The 20824-nt window shown below is 30.7% G+C and overlaps 1 protein-coding gene across 2 annotated transcripts in view; it reads right to left on the reverse strand.

The window, feature by feature from the left end:
- Positions 1–892: 892 nt before the first annotated feature.
- The window catches only part of bwa (alkaline ceramidase), a 49750-nt gene continuing 29818 nt past the window's right edge, over positions 893–20824 (reverse strand). For both annotated transcript variants that reach the window (XM_069817375.1, XM_069817374.1), the window contains exon 5: positions 893–20319. In XM_069817375.1, coding sequence (XP_069673476.1) covers positions 19998–20319 — 322 coding nt within the window. In that variant the 3' untranslated portion in view covers positions 893–19997. The remainder of the gene's footprint in view (positions 20320–20824) is intronic.

Below are 20824 nucleotides of genomic sequence, written 5' to 3' on the forward strand. Positions count from 1 at the left end.
ATAACGCATTCCTTTTTGATAGCACAATAGACTTGCCGATGGAGTATGAAAGTCATTTTTTTTACGTGTATTTATGCTATGAACTGTTGAATTAGTTACAAAGTTTTCACGATTACATACGAGGAAGATTATTAATGAAAACATATACTGACAAGCCATGGGCATTATGTGTAGTTTTTTTAAAATGGTCCTACACGATTCTCTAGATTTGGCACCTACTATTATTCTAATTACTTTTTTTTTGTAATAGAAATATACAGTACTGTTACTATCTGTGGAATTTCCCCAGAATATTATTGCAAAACTCATTACCGAGTGGAAGTATGCAAAGTATATTGTTTTTAAGGTATTGATATTTACAAATGTAATCTTCATCATTACGATGTTTGGTGACGTCATTGATATTTACTATCTTTTGCATAGATCTAATAGCAAAACAAGCTGAATTTAGTTTCGGGGCAATTTCTTTAATATGATTTTACCAATTTAACACATCGATTTCTAAGCCAAGAAATTTGGTTGTTTCTAATAGGGATCTATTGTTAATTATTGCGCTAGAAATTTGCGGGGTTGAATTTGGACAGGATTTAAATTGAACTATGTTAGTTTTGTTACAATTTAATACCAATTTATTGACTGAGAATCAGTCACATATTTTGAAGAGAATTTCCTCTGTTGAAGACTGGAATATGTTGGAGTTATTGGCTGTAATTACTATACTTATGTCATCTGCAAATAATATGGGATGACCTACATCTTTTATTATGGGGGCAAGATAATTTATAAACAATAGAAAAAGTAGGGGACCTAATATTGATCCTTGAGGAATTGAATGACATATCAGGAAAGACTTCCAGCAAGTATATAGGATTTGTTTAATAAATAATGCCAAGACCTTTATGTGAATTTATTCAATCCTTTTGTGGTTAGGTACAGTAACATAAACAGTCAGTGCATTGATATAAATACAACAGCTTCAATCACAAAGAATGTTGACATGTCTTTCAACACTCATATCAAAAGAATTCACAATATAAAGACATATAAAAATCACCATCTTTGGCTTTTGGATCATTTGGTATAAATTATAAACATGAAACGAAAATTTTCTCAACACCCTGTTCTAATCTTTACTACATCATTATACTATCCATTCGTGAGTTTATGATAGTACTATGAATACAGAAGGTCCCAATACACTCAAAATACAAATTTATACAAACATTCATCTACATATCTCTAATATGTTTTATTTTTTTTCAATCTGAATAGAAAACCACGAGTGAGTTATTAAATAGAAATAGATATTATATACATATGACAGTAATAACCACATAGCAAAAGTATTTGTATTACAGTAATAGAAGTGGTAATAATAATTTATAAAAGTATAGTATGATATTATTGCCTTCAGTTCACATACAATAAAACGCACACACACACACACACAAGAGCAGTCTTAGAAATGCACACATTTATCTCCAATAATAGAGCTAAATTCCGGTATCCTCAAACATGCACAGCATGAATGGTTTCTGATATTCCAGCACAAAAGTAAAACTATTGCTATGAAGAAAAAAAAAACAATTAGTTACAAAAAATAGCAAACAAATAGGCGATGTAAGTATTCAACCTGCTGCTTATGCCATTCCTTGCTCACTGTTGTAAGTGGTTTAATGTCTGCAAATAATTCTTGCTGATGTCTTTAAAACCCAATATTTTATAGTAAGTAGATTTAGATTAGACACATTAATTTGCATATAATTATTACTATAAATCAATTTTTGTGATATACAAATATACAGTCTATGTTTTCCATTTGGCACATTTCGTATTTAAAAAAAAAACTGAAAGAAGTTATAGCCAATTTTGAGTACATCATCGTTTTGCATAATCTTGGCAGAAGCAAAAATTAATATATTTCATGTGCATACCTACTGGAGGAATTAACGCGTATATATTGAATGTGAACAAAATCCGTCCAGTATTTCATGAGGAAAGTCTGTAAGTGGGCAGGCAAACAGACGAACATAAAGCCAGGGCCATCTTAACAGCATTATAGGCGCCCGGACAAAGCAGTGCACTGGGTCTGCATACAAAGCAACTCACAGAAGTAAATTATCTATAAAAATAACTTACATTTGAATTGGGGATTGCAGAAACAGCACATGTCACTATGTGAGGCGTATTGACATGTGCTGTTTCTGCAATCCCCGATTCATTTATGATCCTTCCAACAAAATCAGTGCTTTAACATAAAAAAATTATGTACAGCAAAGATTAATCAATACAAAGTTTTGGACAATAAACATGAGCCTTGAACTTGACCCATGAGTTAAGACGGCACTGCATAGGGCTATACCAGAATTAATTTTTTCGTTATCAGGTATGTTGAGAACTTACATTTCAGTGAAACTCGAAATGTCCTAACATAAATAAAAATGTAAAAATAATCCTTGAATATTACTTTGCTAATAGCGAATTCTCATAATTATAAGAAATAGCCTACATAAATCTGTTCAATTAACAATATTTGAAGATAACACGAATTTAGCTCTAATATATACTTCTAGTGCGATTTTACATACTAAAATTACGATTTTAAATACAAACAAGGCATCAGTTACAGTCATGGTTGCATACACAAATCTCTATATTACCTGTATTGCACCAGTATACATACATTTACCTAGATTTGTAGTTTTCCAATGTATGATAGATAATATACTTTTGTTTGTAAAAACAAAATTAATCCTAATGCACACATTTCATTACTGCAGCCATTATTGTTAGGAAGGTTTTTCATAAATCAGTATTCTTAGCTGACATTTGAATGCAAAGATGTCTGCTTGTAAGAAAATTTCATTAGTGCCAAGATATATTCATATATACCCTAACAAAATAATTTTACAGTTCTATAGAATGAGGTAATGTTAAGTTTATGTATATTGCAAATACAATATTTTTGGGCTTTTAATATTAAATTTGCATTTTTCTGTCGTAATTCCAAGAAGCAATATTGGAAGTTACTGATAAGTGTGATACTAGTACAGTAACAAAAATGTAAACTTTATGATAAAGAAGACGTATTATTTTTAGTCAAGATGTATTTCTGAACTTCAAATTACCAAGTTTAAAAGCATACTCTTGTGATAAAAACTCGTTATTTTGAAGTACACGAGTAGCACAAAAAAAAAATCAGCTTTCCAATAATTATTACTCAGTGTTAAATACACTTCCCATTCTTATTGGCACTAAATTTTTACCGTTTCTTTAATCTGCAAATATTTGAAACCACATTACATATAAAAACTCATTACATGCTAAAAACAAATTGGCAAGAAACTTAGAAGCAAGACTCAAAAGAATTTGCTCACAAAATACTTATTTCTTATCCATGAACTCTCATAGAATATAATACCAATAATTATTTTTCCTGAATATCCATACACAGTGAAACCTGTTGCAATGATAACTTCTCTCTGCGAGCAATGCTGTTAATGGACAATTCATCTAGCACCTAAATGTTATATTCTTAAGTTGCAACACCACTGATCATCACGACCAAAGACCAGCTTCAGAAAAATTGCTCTTTTATGAATGTTTGATTTTAACTATTTACAAACATTTTTGTATCAGAATTTTTCTTTAATGACTGGAGCTAATAGCTATGAATGAACTTGACATTAGGACTCTCAACAGTTTTCGGGTTCGTTCTTTGAGTGAAGAAAGAAAAAATATAGAAGTCAATTCTTGACACAACGGAATTATTTCTACTGGTTATGTCCCAACTCCACAATCCTGGAAGGACTGAAGCTCACGTTTTAAATAGATAGGAGTGCAGCCACTGCATACTTAAAACATATGCTCACGTTATTGTAGAAGCCATAATTTTTATGAACTAAACCTACAGTCAGTGTTTTTGGTTCAAATTATACCTTCACTTAACGTCATACTTTCCATACGTTAAATTTCCTTTGCTAGTTACATATTTCCCTCAACCCTGCACCACAATTCTAAGAAATAATTAGCTAAGACACAAACAATTTATTATCCTTTTTATTGTTTGCTCAGATACGACAGTAATTTGTTACACAGAAAAAAAAAATAATGCTGCCATTCACCAAAACCCATGAAAACAAACTTTAATTTATCTAAATGTTATAGCTAGACTACAAAATTCAATATCATTTTGCCAATATAAATACAACTATAGGAATAAGGAGTTCGAATATTAAAAACTCAACATTTTTCCCAGTAGAATTCTTCCATAAAAAAATACAGTATATTAAGCAACCAACCTCTGTAAAACCGAATTAAAAAAGAAAAAGACTACTGAAAGTCGTTTAATACAGGTTTCACTGCAGTTGTAATCATAATTCTAAAAAAAAATACTTCGATTGAAAATTATAATTTTTATTAGTAAAGTGATCGTGAATATATAATGAATATGTTTTAAAATTAATTAAAACCAAGTCAAGGAAGAGATAATGCTACAAATTCAATTAGGGCATCATTTTGCGGAGTTACCAGTATAGGTACATCTAGATTAGTGGCTCTCAAGCTTTCATTCAATCTTAGCTACCATATACTGTATAAGAATTTTGTTTTGATCCACTGTAATTATTACAGTAGGGTGTAAGTCAATATCCTACAGCAATAAAAAATACCAAGAAAAACATTGTGATGTATGATCCAAAATTAAGTTTGTACAAGCTGTTGAACCTGCACTATATACTTTTACATTAAGAACTACCGACTTAAGACATACCTCATTCTCCAGTTCAAGAGATACAAAGGTGTTACAAAAAGGTAATCTCTTTAGAATCTACATCTATTCACTGTGTATATAAATTATAATTTTTAATTTTCTCTTTATAACATTATTTGTACTTATGTGATCAATTTATGATATTCTTATATGTAAAAGCAGTCAGCCAAGTTAAGGCAATAATTATAATACTGAGAGAAGAGAGATTAACATCACTAGAGTATTGGAGCGCTTTCTAACTGATCATGATTACAGCTTCTGAATGGAAGGGGTGATAACAACAGCATCTTGATTTTTAGTGATGTGAAAGTTCTTTCCACAGAGTTTAATATTAATATTAACTGCATTTAGAATACAAAGTACCATACAACATACAACCTAACTCCTTCTTTTCTTGTTCATTAAATCTGTATATTCGTTTTTTCCTGACATCCCTAATTTTTGTAAACAACCTCAATCTGAAATTGTAGTTTAAATTTTATTCCGTATAAAAAATGTCATGAGGATGATGCATAAGCTTGCTTTTTACATTATAATACCAGTTAAAGATGCCTCAAACTAGGAAGCTGCCTGGAGAGGGGAAGTAGTAGAGCTAACGGAGGGGGCCCACCTAGGCTCCAATACCCAGGTATAGTCATATTATCTGAAAAGTTGACCTCTTGACAATGTATTCAAGATGTACCCTCCCTATGCAGCCTTCTCAACTGTTATTAGAACTGAGCTATACCGTTCTAATCCACAGTGCACAGCAGTAGGCGGACAGTGGTAGGGGAGAAGTGCTCTATGCGCCTGCGCGAATGAGACAGCTTGCTAGTTTGAGGCATCTGTACGCAACAATTCTCTTCCTTTATCTTTTTTCGAATGATGTTATCACTTATACTGAAGTATTATTCCAAATACACATAATTTACTACGCATACAAATATAAAAATAAACTTAGTTTTCAGTATAGCACAAAAAAAAATCTTTATGGTCCTGGAAGTCAGACATTTAATTTCCTTTATAAATATATGGTGTAAGTAGAACTATGTCATTCACACAAAATAGCTGTTCATATACTGTAATCATTTATATTGTTTTATTTACGAAACCCATCATTTAAAAGTGATACCAGTATATATGTATTAGTAGTTTATAATGAGATTCTGTTACACATGAGTGAATTTTCAGAGAAGCAAGAAAGATTTATGAGTTCAGCCATCTTGCCACAAGAGGTTAGAAGTTGTTTGAACTGGTAATAAAACATAAAATGTTCTAGCAAAATATTTTATCTCTCGATACTCAATTGTCAGTTTATTTTGTGCAAAAAGAAAATAACAAAATCGTTCAATGTGAACTCCATCGTCACTAAGTTTGATCTCAAATAAAGACTAATTTACTACTATTAATTTATCATTACCATTATATCACTATCATTATTATTAAGTCATCATAATCATCATCATCATCATCATCATCATCCTTCCACATATTAGTCTTTGAAGAACTGTTATGGTCTGAACAAAACACTGCTGTTCTCAAGCCACCTCTTCCTTGGACGACTCAAAGATCTTTTGCCATGTGGATGATATTGTATGATGGCTTTAGGGATCCGTGTTCTAGCCATCCTATTAAGTTGTTGTTGTTGTTGTTGTTGTTATTACTATTATTATTATTATTATTATTATTATTATTATTATTATTATTACTGGAATCTTCCAGATAAATTGACTCACAGATACTGAATATGATCAGTATCTGACCAACAAACTTATAAAAGAAAATCATTTAACACAGGCAGCATGACTAACAAAACCACTTTTCCAATACCAGAATGCTGAAACTATGCATTTTCGTGAAAATAACAAAATTTATTATTTTTTTTTTTACAGCATTACAGAACTTTATCTTTATATTTAATATGATAAGAACGTTAAATTAAAAATATATATATATTTTTCGTGAGCTTTAGCATTCACTTTTCTTCAAGATATGGTAACTTTTTTTTTTAGTAACTTAAAAGTGGCATCCATTTCTGAATTTAGTGAACATTTAATTTCTATGTACAACTTATAAAAAAATCTAATCTTTCACATTGTGTTGTGTCTTAATTTGTTCCGTACAAGTACATTGGTACTTACTACAGCTCGTTAAAATTAAATGTTTATGACAAATCATGGAGAAAAATTCTTTGTTGTTTGTTACTCACATCCAGTATAATTCTTCACAACGATATGACAAATTTCTTTTTTCTGCTGAAGTTATTCTGTATTTAATTTATTTTATGCTTTTTTTTATCTTTCTACAGATTATTTTATAAAATTACTCATGCAGTATGTACTTATTACATGTAATTTTAGAAAGATATGAAAGTAAGTCTACATTTTAGTGAAATAATGAAGACATTCTCATAAAATTATGTCTTGTATCGAGAGATCTTACTTCTCCCAGCACTAGCACTACTCATGATAGTGAATATAAACAACACAGAATAATCTATATTTAATTACCACTCCATCAATAAATATTTCAGTGACATACTTAAGAATTCATAGTGAAGTAACAATGTCTTGATAATATGAATTCAAATAAGGATGAAAATAAATACAATTACTACACCAAAAATATCTATCCATTACTCCAGGCTGAAATGTCGTCTTTTATACACACATCATTTTGAAATTTTCTCCGGAGTTATTTCCACTCTGGATGAAACTAAAGTAAGTTGTCTATAAATACAGTACTAAAGTTTTGAATACAGGAAGAGTAATCCTGTAATGGCAAAGAAAACTGTATCATATTGAATAATATTGTGATCTGAGTTCAGTGAATTATAATCTCTTCCATACATTGCTATAAAACAATAATAAATAAGTTCTCTACAAACTTCATATTTTAATAATACTCTAATAAATTAGTTACACATAGAAATATTGCCACGAATGAAAGTCTTTCTTAAATGCGTATTTTTTATCTTACTTTATCAGCACAAGTAACACTGGGGATCATAAAAATCGAAATGTAAAGCGTGCCTAAATCATCACTCGAAGTCTGTATGAAGCAAAGAAATTAATAATTATTTTGAATCACGGTTTTACCAATAATTGAATGCAATACAAACATATACACAATATTCTATTGTATTATTGACAAAAAAAGTGGTATATTTTGTAACTCTATATTAATATCTCTTAGATAGAGACACTTTAAAGGGGTTTATCACTGCTGTTAAAACAGTTTATTGAATTATACGAATATAATATTTAAAATTTTGTCATTGAATAATTTTTTGAAGAGAGACGAAGTGACAGAGGTAATCGCAGTGCTTTTAGAGTAAATATATATGCATACGACACACACAATAAACACATGTAAATCAAGTAATAGTGCACAAATTGACAACAAATATGTATTATATGCAAGATTATTATAAATAAACTTGTATTATTTGAAAATAAAATTTGTTAATGTCATTTTAGATGAAGATAATCTGTATCAAGGTTCGTAAATGATATTTACTTTTAACATGAAGGCAGAATGGTAAAGACATGAAAAATCCCTGCAATTCAGTGATAAGACACTAATTAAAAAATTATCACTACAGAAATTTTCATGTTATATGAATGACAGCTAATATTCAACCGTAAGTATTGTGAAGTTGTGATAAGAATTACACACAATGAAAAAGTATACTTAAACTAGACTTTTCGATTGAAGATATATACATACAAATATCTAAGAAAACAACAAATGTGCACGCATACAATGCAATGTAGATAAGAAGAAGAGGGAGGGAACTCGTCCATATTCAGACCCAGATGAACTGAAGTCTATTATCTTAATATACTTGTCCTCATATTCTACTTTCCACTTCTTTTCTGCTTCGACTCCTCTAGTCTCACAAGATGCTGGCTTGCATACACATCTGTTTGCAAGGCAGGAAACATCGTGTGCAAGAAAGTAGATAAATATTCTTAATTCAAACACATAAGATAGTAGAATTAAACACCTTTCCAGCCTACCATCAAATGAGTTGCCACAAAACAAACGTATTAATAGAAAACCTCAATAATTGAAGACCACCCTCGAAAAAGAGTGTAACATCAAATTAATGAAATATGCAACTTCGATGAAAAAAGTAATTTTGAAGCATTCATTTATTGTTATAATAGCTGAATAAACTTATATCCTTTATTAGTCAAGTGGTTCTGTTAGTAAATACAGGCCTAACGAAATACGCCCCTGAAATTATTTTCTTTTCTCCTGAAACATATATAATAGATTTGTTGGTTACACCCTTATTCGAAGAAGGTCTTCAATTATATTATTCCCACTTCATTATAATTTTCATTATTATATTTAATTATAACAAAAGCTAATGTTGTCTTCATTCCATTATATTCTACACACCTACAGAATATCCCACATAAACCTTAATAACAGACACTAATGATTAGAATTCGGATATATGTGCAAAGACAAATTTAGTACTGGGACTGAAATATGCCAGTACAATAATTATTAATGTGAATATAATAGAATAGACAACAAATACAATCATTTAATCCATGCTAAGTAAATTTTATCTCTGGTGAGATACTTTTTAAGCATAATATATAAAATTGCTACCTTAAATAAAAATAAAAAAAACAGCTTCTGAATTTATTGTTGTGCTTTCATTAACGGTAGTTCTGAAAGCAAGTCAGTAAGCACTCTGAATAAGTTTCTCTGAAGTGAACTGATGGCAAGTGGCGAATATTAACTGTTGAACTTAATATTGTCAGTATAATTGTATGTATATAAGAACATTTTTTTTAAGTCTACTGGATGTATAATGAACTGAAATTACATTACGAATTATGGTTATTTGTTCTTAGGAAACGTGTAGTTTTATCACCTTGTCATAGGTTTTGCCAATTTAGATATCAACCAAATTGATTACTGTATACCTTATTCCATACTAGTCATTATCACGAAATAAAATTAAGCTATTTAAAATCTGAGCGTAAGAGGGGACAAATTAAGTAAAATTATACATTTTTGTTTGATAATTGAGAAAATATGCATAAAGTCCTATACACAATTACATGCGCAACTATGTAAAATTGCATATAAGTTACCAATACTCCTAAATGTTCTCATCAAAATTAATTTTGCGTATAAATCCGAACTCGGTTAATAAATGCAATGCATTTACCAAATTCAAATTCGTTGGTATATTCATCAACAGAAAATATACATTATATTCTGTAGTAGGTATAGTCGTGGACATGTTATGACCACCTTCTCTCATGCCACTGTCTCCTAAAATAGTCTTCTCTCAGAAACCACAAGTACAGTTCTAAAGAGAGTAGGAGCAGTTCACCCACCATAGAGTCCCTAATCTTCAGTAAAGACGTAGCCAAGACTTATGCCTCTGTCTGTCTCTCTCCCTCTTAATTCATGTCAGATCAATCAAACCCAATAGAGTAAATGAGGTATACCGGTAATGCTGAAGGACAAAGTGTTTTTCATTTTTTGCCTGCAGTAATGACTTGTTCATAGCTCACAGCCAGGAGAATCGTCTAGTCGGATTTTTCCAATTCCAGTGACTTTGTAAGTTACAAGTCATAACATGTCCACGAGTATAAGCTCTATTAGAAGTCATCTGCTGCCTTCCATGTTAGTCATAAACCCCTTGAGACAAAAGAAGTTAACTATAATTTGTCCTAGAAATATAGATGGGCAATTTCTTTAACCCAAAACAATGATAGTATAAATACGAATACTTTATTAACAAACAAAAGCATTCCGAAGTAAATTCAAAAAAGAAATGCTGAATAAATATAAAATTGTTAATGAAGGAAGTAGGATTTATTATTATTATTATTATTATTATTATTATTATTATTATTATTATTTATATAGACTTATCGTTATCTTTCAATTAAAATCAATGCAAAATAGGACTGACTATTCATTCTGTCAATATTATAGTACACAAAACTCACACTACATTCAAGCTCTATTTCTTATGTTTGTTAATTATTCCCAGTCTCATATGATTAAAAGCATTGTTTTAGGTTATAGAATCGTTGTCCAATTTTTTGAATACTGGTTCCAGTACACTTTTAAATACCAGTATCATGATATATATAGCTCAGATGATTATTAAATTATGTATAAAAAGTGGAGTCATTATTATAAAAGTGAATAAACTTGGGTTACATCAGTTCACAATATATATTCTTTTCGGTAATTAGGATTAGATATCTGGCACTTCCGGTAGCATGGAATAATGTAATTAGAGATTATCTTATCTACTTTTTGTCTACAAAATATATATGACCAACGTATCACAGTTACACACTGGTAAGACCTTGAGATACAACTCTATTCAAGTTATTTTCGGGGTAAAGAACACAAACTTAAATTTATCTTAGTCTCACAATATCCATACTATAACACTTCTACAAAATATATTTTACTGGCACAAAATGACAGTTTTAATACACTGAGAACTTAGCCTTTTGCAGTCCAATGTCAAGTGTCATTTGCTTTACTTTATAAATTATATACCGGTATCGCTACATATAATCCTCTTGGTTAATCTAAAGAATTCAAACGTAAAATTATGACATTTCGTGAAAGTTTCGATTTGATAAGAAATATTGCACTAGTAACATGTGAAGTGCTTGTATGTTATACAAAGTAGACTATTCTTGAGAAAAAAATACATGCAGTTTTTTTTTCTTTCCAAACAATGATTCTTTTAGACTTCATTGATCCTGTAATGACATAACCAAAACTTTTCAAAAGTATGTTAAATGTAACTAATAAAAACAAGAATAAAAAGTTCAGCTAGATGCAGCTCCCGTATGTACAAATTTCGACTCACTGACAGCAAGATAATCCATAGAAGTACTGAACTTCTATACAATGTGCACCAGAACATCCTCTATATCAAATCTAATTCTTCTAGTAATAAGTTTAGCAATTAATAATACCTATAATGGAAAAGATTCATATGAAACCTATGTTCATACCAGTACTTAATTTTTGCACCATACATGCACATGCACAGATATAAAGATTTGTTGTTATTATTATTATTATTATTATTACTATTATTGTCGTTGTTGTTAAAGGACAAATGGCAAGTTCAATAATTATAAAATGTTTATTTTCGTACCACCTAACTGAATATAATTAAAAAAAAGTTACTCGTACACTTGGTTGATTACAGGCACCAGTGTAATTACCAATTATAATTCGCTGTAATTTAAATATATATGTGCAATTTAAAAAAATAATTCGAAGTGAATATAAATCCCAGTATCACTAAGAAATCAAGCATTTGAAGGGTGGGCAGCTCTCAAAACAAAGCAATATATTTAATTAATCCAGTGAATGTTATCAGTACTTCTTATAGAGACGGTCTCGAATGTAATATCTTTTTTTACTTTCTTCATTTTTAACAATGCCAATGACAAGACCTTGATATATTCGTGGGCAATGCTACAAAAAACTAAAACAAAACAAAATTCTGCATCACTCATTACGGATATTATCAATAACACTAATAAAAAAATGGGTCAGAAGAATGATAGCAGATTGGTTTAGTATTTAGGAGGTCTGAGATTAGATCCACAATGTAGACTATTCTACATGAAGTGCTTTCGCACATCACTTCAAAAATGTCCTAATGTAGGTCTTCCAAATTGCTTACTTTTCCTACTCAATGTGTACCGGTACTCATCGCCTTAGAGATACTAAATAGCTTCTGCAATTAAAAATAATATCACACTGAATAATGTTGGTATCTCATAACCATGGCAAGACATAGTATCGGTTACAAGCTGATATATGACAAGATATCTCTGCACTCATATTGTTCGTGACATCTCATAATCAATCTTCAAGCATTTCATTTCGACGAGCTTTCTTATAAAGTATATAAAACACAGTATATTTGCATATATGATAGCAAGATTCATGCGATTTAAATTTGATAAAAAACTAATCTTAAATCTGTAATCCCTGTAACCTTGGACAATTCTCTCCAATACATATTGAATACACCTCATCTTTGGAATGTGGCTGCTGAAATATACAACAAGCATCGTGTTTTTTACCCATCATTTGTAACAAGAGGAAATTCACAATGGAACACGTGTTGTCAGCAAATAGCTTGATACAATACGAAGATAGATTAGATTAGATGTTAAATGTTATGTTTTATTTAACGACGCTCGCAACTGCAGAGGTTATATCAGTGTCGCCGGATGTGCCGGAATTTTGTCCCGCAGGAGTTCTTTTACATGCCAGTAAATCTACTGACATGAGCCTGTCGCATTTAAGCACACTTAAATGCCATCGACCTGGCCCGGGATCGAACCCGCAACCTTGGGCATAGAAGGCCAGCGCTATACCAACTTGCCAACCAGGTCGACTAGATTAGATTAGAAATTTTATAAAAAGAACAAGTATATAATTTAAAACTTTTGCGAAGTAAGATCGATTTAAGACAGAAATAATAACTGTGATGAGAGATTTTGGGGTTTGCACCCTGTGATAGATGCAGAAACACCAAAAATTTCGGATCTATGTACCTCTTCCATCATCTGAGGGGTAGGGTAAGGAGAATATATCTACTGTACTACCAAGATCTGTTCTTCAGAACTGGGCACTGTATGTGTCTCCATTTTGACATGGTGCAAAAACCCACCAAGCTGAACACGGTGCAAGTCTTAAGTCATACGTATAATGATGGTCTACTGATGAGAAGTTTAGCCTGGATCAGTAAACACAACTTTTCGAGCTTAGATTTAACTTTGTCAAGATGAAAAATGGCAATCCATTTTGCTACCAAATTCACCCAAATAGCATGTAAGCAGAAATGCTTCATGTGCGTTAAAGTCAGTATTATGATAAATAAAAGACATGAAATTCTAAAATGTATGTAAATAATGCTATTATCATAAATATTTTTATTTATGAGTATGAAGTTTTGCAACTAAAAGAAACAGTACCAAAAATTATAAGAGTGAAAATAAGTTTTTTGGAATGATTTCGCAGAATATCAAGAGAAGATGGTGTATGTAATGTAACATTAACTACATCGTCGTCTTCCTGTGAGGGAAATTAGGCCAAATGGCTTGTTACGCTCTCAAGCCATCTTTTTATGTCTTCCCACTCTTCATTTTCCATGTGCCTGGTAAGTTAGAATTTGTTTCAGTAACCTTGAATTTTCTATTCTATAAATATGTAAATTAATTTTCTTCTGTAATTTTGAAGATGTTCTAACATGGGAGTAACTTTCAAATTACTTAACATCTCTACACTTTTTTTTCTATCCCATAACGTATATCCTGCAGTTTTTCTCATGAAGCGCATTTCTGCAGTTGAATTCCTTTTAAATGTTTCTGTTTGAAAATACATGTTTCGCTTTCAAATAAAAGAGTCTGGTTGGCTAAGACATTATAGTCTTATTCTAGTATGAAACATTAATGACAAAAAAATATATATATATATTAATATTAATCACTGATATACGCCAAAACAACTAAAAGTTTGGTTATGTTTAAAGAATGGATTCCTATAGATTGTCACAAAAAGTAAAACATTTCACATGGGGAAAAAGTATGCGGGAAAAACTGCAAAAGGGCTGGATTAGATCATGAAAGAGTTGGATTTAAAAAAAGACACTGATTGGATAGACAGGTAATGAATCAGAATGTGTTGACAGATGACCTATTTGTTTAGCCATTTGTTAATGGCCTCAACAAACAGAATTAATTTTCCTTCTCTTCCATCTTCGAAACATTGTGTTTACTGATATCTCTCAGCAAATGGAAAAAAGTAAAATATAATCTTTTTTCCTTACTTTGGCTGTAAATTATATAAAGCATGCATCAATAGTTAATATTAAATAAAATTACAAATTTTAGTCTACGCATTACAAAGGGGCTGCATACTTTTAATTTTTTCATTAAACAGGTGATTACAGTTACTAACATACCTAAACAGGGGAAAAGCAATAATGTAAGAACACTCCATACAATATAAAGTTTTCTAAATTATTTTACAGTCTTCTTATTCTGACTACTAGTAGGTTACCAGAGATGAGTTCTGTTATTCAAACTTCTTTTAAGAACCTTCAAATATTCACCACCAATCAGATGACACGTACTATTGTAAGAGACCTAAAAATTGACACGTGAATTTTCATGTGAACTGCAAAAGGTTAAAATTAATTTACATGCAATTACATCAAATACTACCATACCAAATTAAATTAATGCAAAAGAATTGTATACATTACTAGTGCATACGTACAATAAATATTTATGATTATAAGACAGATGATTAAAACAATGATATCGCTAGTGTACAATCTAAGGCTTGGGTTAAATAGGAGTTATCTTTTTAAAGCAAACATCACACTGACTAGCACAGTAAAACCCTGTTATTAAAAAATTTAATGAAGATAATGCACAAGAGATAAATTGAATGTTATTCTACTCGATTTAATGGGCAAGAAGTGAAGAACTTTCGCAATAATTTCTAGTGTGTGCATAGTGCAGACACCTGACACTTCATTAATACAATTTCTTGATAAGATAATACCTATTAATTAATGGAATTGTATCAAAAGTCAAGTTTACAAATATGTTTAAATATGAAGTTAAGTACAAAGAGTAATCTAAAGAGTCTTGTAAAAGATACAATTGAACTTAAAATGAATGCCTCATTGTCATGTAAATAAAATCGTAACATAATTATTACGGATAATTTTTACTTATGTTGACGATATCAACCATTTATGAGATTTCAGACTTTTGAGAGAGTTGAGTTGTGTTATAGATTTGGGTATTTTAACCATGTGTTAAAATATAATTTCTACTGTTTCGGAATTAATTATGGTTTCCTTCTTTAGGGAAATGTCGTTTTTGATCTGGAAGAATAGCTTGGAGATGGCTCAGTAGACAGTTTTGAAAGAAAAGCAAAAAAATTACAAACTTGCAAAAGAACGGGAAGCAGCCTCTCCCATTAATCCAGAGCCAGCAGTATAAACTTCGGGCCCACAAGGCCTGCATGCAAGCAGATCTGAGCCTTCAGAAGACTCATAAAAGATCTGGTTTGCTAAAATGTTTCTAACATTTCTCTATTGGATCCATGTGGTTTCTTAGGCAGGTTCACATAGATTTTGTTATATCCACTTTCAGATACCTAAGAGTTCTGCATGGGAGCGATAAAACCATGGATATATAATAAAAAAATGAAGTACTGTACGTATTTAAAAACAGTACAGAAAAGACCTGCAAAACTATTAATCGAATGGCCGTATGAAAAAAATATTGAAGAGCTGTTATTACCACATGGTTATTAAATGAAATTGACAATGTTTTTCAAGGGAGATATTTCTATTAATAATCACCATTAAAATTTGGGTTTGAACAAAGGATATCTAGATTTCAAATACTAACTATATAGAAAATATGAAAATAGTCCACCATATTTTGTTCAACTGTGAAAGTGCAGCTCATACATGTTATAATATTTTTTTGGGAACATTACAAACTGAACCAATACTAGTTAGCAGTCTTCTAATAATTGACTTATACCATTTTGTACAGGATATAAGGATATTGAAATGGTTTACTAATGCACCAAGCAAATCAGCATTATCAATCCTAGCTAAAAAAACAAAGTAGTTTCGAAACACTAAAGACGATATACTTTCACTCTTCGTTAAAACACCCAAAAATTTCTTAACAACACTTTGATATATTCTTATAGCTCTGAAACATCTAACAAATTAGAGGTTTGTTTTATATTTAGTTTGCGTGCTAGACTACAATCCAAGTCCACATTTCAGTTCTAACTCTGGATTCGACAGTCTTTGTTACATGTTAATTTTTCAGTAATTAGTATCAAATTCACAGAGAAAGTGAATTATCATGTACGATATGATGTATGTTTGATTAACTATTAATAAATGACAATTATCTCAAATTGTACCAAATATATTTTGTAATGAGTTTATATAATCAACATGATCTATTTTCGAAGCACAATGTAGAAACAATATGAAAGATGATATGGTACCTATTCGAAGTTGAATTAACAAGGTTTTACTGTATTTTTAAGCTTTGGTCAATTCTCTGCTCAAACATCGCAAGTTAATTGCACAGAAGAGGTAGTAACCAAAATTATGATTATTGACTTGCTACTGTATTATTTCACATGAATTTTCTGAAATGGTTACAGGAAAACTAAACCAACACTTAAAGTGGAAAACTTTCAACAATATTTTTTTCAGAAATTGAAATTCCTTATTATATGTGCAATGTTTTTTTTTAGATCAAAATGAAATAATGAAATCTGCAATCATGAGAAATCATCTCAGCACTTTAAGAATTGGTTTTTATTTCTACACTCTCAAGTCTTCATATCCTCCCATTAGAGTTATACTGATCTCTTTGTGTCAATGCAAAAGCTACATGAACAGTTCTCTGTACTCAGGACATGTTGATTTTCAACACAGACAACAATTCAAAGAAATGGTTAGATATACATACAAAGATCAATCTTCATATTAGGTTCATAGATCTATGCATTTCAAAGGAAGAACACAGCTTCTTTTTTTCAAAGTTAGACATCTCAGATTAGAAAAACAATCGGTCTTCTAACATTTATATAAATGCGCAATCATTTCTGTTAATTTCTTTCTCTATTACCGGTAATTAATTGATTAATTATACCAACTTTTTACATTTTACATACTTTATTTTTAATACCTTCAGTTTTTGTTTTATATACCGTACCGGTATCCTTGTTTTTCCGACAATTTTATGAGCGTTTTTAACTCATTGTGGTATTTATATTTATTTCTTTATATAAAATTACTGTGCAAACTGTTTGAAAATACAGAGTTTTGATGTCTAAGTTAATATTCTTAACTGATCCTATGCCTCTAATCTGAATTCTTATTACTCATCATTCGTGCTGGTATTTTTAAGCTCTCGAAGCAATTAGTATAAAGAATATTTTGTTTGTTTGAAATTCTCGATGGGAAGTGTAATTGTGAAATAACAGTCCAATCATCTGTCATGAACATTTTTTGGAGATTTCCAATTGAACTGACTTGCAGATATCGGTACTGAATATGACCAAAATGTTCTCTACAGTTTAGAAGACAACAGTGTACCCATAGGCCTACAAACTAATGTACTTTGAATGCTGGAAACGCATCTCCATGAAATTCTCGAAATACATTTTTTTTATAATCACAATATTTTCTCTTTTTAATTTGTATAATGAGAAAATAGAATAAGAAAAGCAGTCAAAATAAAAAATGACACACTGTTATAGCAAACAAACTATAAGTGTTCCTATAATTTATAACTTATTTTGGTAATAGAATGATCTATTTTCTGAGAGCCACAATGTTTGGTACCTCATAGAAGAGACCAGAAAAAGGAGGCATCTTAAGCTTAAACCGGATTTGAAACTTCAGAATTTAATATCGTTTGGTTCCAACTTAACTACTGGTAGTTAGGTAGTTAAAATTCTGTTCACACATCATTAGACGTGGGTTTAATCCCAAGTCAGGCAAGAAGATTGTCCTCCTCCGAACTTCATACTCATTACGTCCCCTATCATTTGATCACTGGGTGTTCATTTCCTTATCTTTGTTTACCTGCATGCATTAAACTGTTAATAAGCTACAAGTCTGAAGGCAATTCTACGACAGGTTATTAATGTATTACCGATATTTAATTTTTTCACTATAATTTTAGGAACATGGAAAAATTGACTGTAGTACGATAATAAAATTGTTGTATGAGTGGAAAGGCTATCGTAATAGAACTGTGTTTAATGTTATGACATTCATATGCATTTAGCACACATTTTTATCCATGAGTCACCAATGGGTTGAATCTGTGGCCATGGGTTCAGTTTTGTAAGTTGTTCTACTTGGAACTGTGTGTGTAGTCCCAAAGTTAAATCAATCTTTAGATTACTGGTAAGTGTGAATATTATTTTAGTTGAAGTGTTACTTTCATCTCAAAACATAACCTTTATGAACTTAATGTTTACCATTTTTTTAAATTTAATTTAATGCTTCGGCTATTGGATCAAAGACAACCGTCATAGTACTTCCCAATGAAGTCACCTTCTGCCTAATATCAATAATTGGTTCTATAGTCATTATTTATATAAAAAAAGCCAGTACTATATTTATTCATGTAGTTTTGGCTCTATTTCAAATATGAATTCGTAGGCTTCAAAAGTAATCAATAACTTTTATATCTACTCAAAACAATGACAAAATTTTATTTAAAACTATTCGTAACCCCTGTAACGAAAATTATGAAAAACTGATCATACTGGATGTTTTAGATTACTATTTTAAAATAGTTGTGTAGGTATAGTATGGTACATAGCTATTGCATAATCGAACTTCACTCCAATGGAAGAATATGATTTACCAGTAATTCGCGGGTGCTCGTGTAAGGGGGGTTAAGTCAAATTGTAAGGTATGTAAACTTCTCTCCTTTGGTACTGAACAAAACCCCTTTGTCACAAAATATGGAGCACTGTAACTGCATCATAGATGAAAGAATGACTTAACCCCTTTAACACAAGAGAAAAGTAATTGTGGACAGTTCAAATCTGTACAGTACTTATTCCAGATTAGCCAAATCAACTTAACCCCCTTTACAAGAGCATTAACATTATTTACCTAATACAGTACACATTCTAAAACTTACATATAACAAATAAGAATGTTTACTACGAAATAAATAGTTACGAAGAAAATGATATGAGTGCAATCATAACATATAAAGTCCAATGAATTCATTTCCTCAAAAGGATGTGAAATAATGTTGAGTAATTACTGATTGCAGAGGACGAAATTGTAATTCCATTTTTCCTCTAATTACTGTCCAGTAAACATAAAATTGAGTATATTTTACGATATTTAAAGAAACTTACTCTTACAAATAACTGTTTCACTAGAAACTTTTTAAATCCACTTAATACATAGATTTTTCAATCATGTCATTTTTTTTTGGTCTGTGCCATTTTTCTTTCACGTGTTGTCTATGACAAATGTACCAGTTTACAAAATCAGGTATACTTACATCTTAATATTGTTAAATAAAATAACAGTCCTCTAATATACGACAATTATGATTAAGTTATATATTGATATGAAGTATTTACATATTCAAACTTTTTGTGTTGGTCTTAAAACTTAAATCTGGTGATTACTGTCAGACTTTGAATAGCAGCGAATTGTTACATATGGAATGCCCAACTCGAAGTTATCACGGGGCCAATATTTGAGTATAGGAGTCTGGTCTGGTTGTTCATCCTTGACAGAGAAGTATGCAAAGAGAACACAAGCTGTGTATGAGGAAATGAAGATGAACACGTGCCAAAACGCGTGTAGATATGGGAAGTTGATTGCTGACCACGCATCGCAGAATAATCTATCGTTGATCCAGCAAGTTACAGCAAGAAGCCAAATTGCTGCACAACGAATTCCAAGACGATAAACTCTGCTACATCGGCACCTGGGGGTTCAAAGTGACCTTTCTTTAAAAAGGGATTAAACACAAAAATATGATGACTTCTGAATTGCATACACCACATAAAATTTCAATATTTACACTATCCAAAAGTAGTCAAGGAAGGAATTTATATTCCGAGAAAGGATGTAGGAAGAGGGTAGTTGTACCTTGAAGCAAGTTAGTAAATAATATACATATTATTTTCATATGTACATAAAAACATATACCCATAAACATACATTAAAATTATGAGATGAAAACCAAAGTTGAATTCAGTGCATAAACTCCGCAAGATGTTTAATGAAGAACTGATCAATATTAAAATAAATAATCTTTAGTGGACTAAAATCTAATCAAAGAAAAGCCAAGAATGATGCTTGCACTAAACAGGAAAGTATCATAAAATAATGCACGAACAGTAATAGGGAACATGGATGAAAGATTAATAGATAAGAAATAATAGTTCAGATAACTACACAATGGTAAATTAAAAAATTCGGAAAATCTT

This window comes from Periplaneta americana, chromosome 17 (genome assembly GCF_040183065.1).
Source record: "Periplaneta americana isolate PAMFEO1 chromosome 17, P.americana_PAMFEO1_priV1, whole genome shotgun sequence".
Lineage (NCBI taxonomy): Eukaryota > Metazoa > Arthropoda > Insecta > Blattodea > Blattidae > Periplaneta > Periplaneta americana.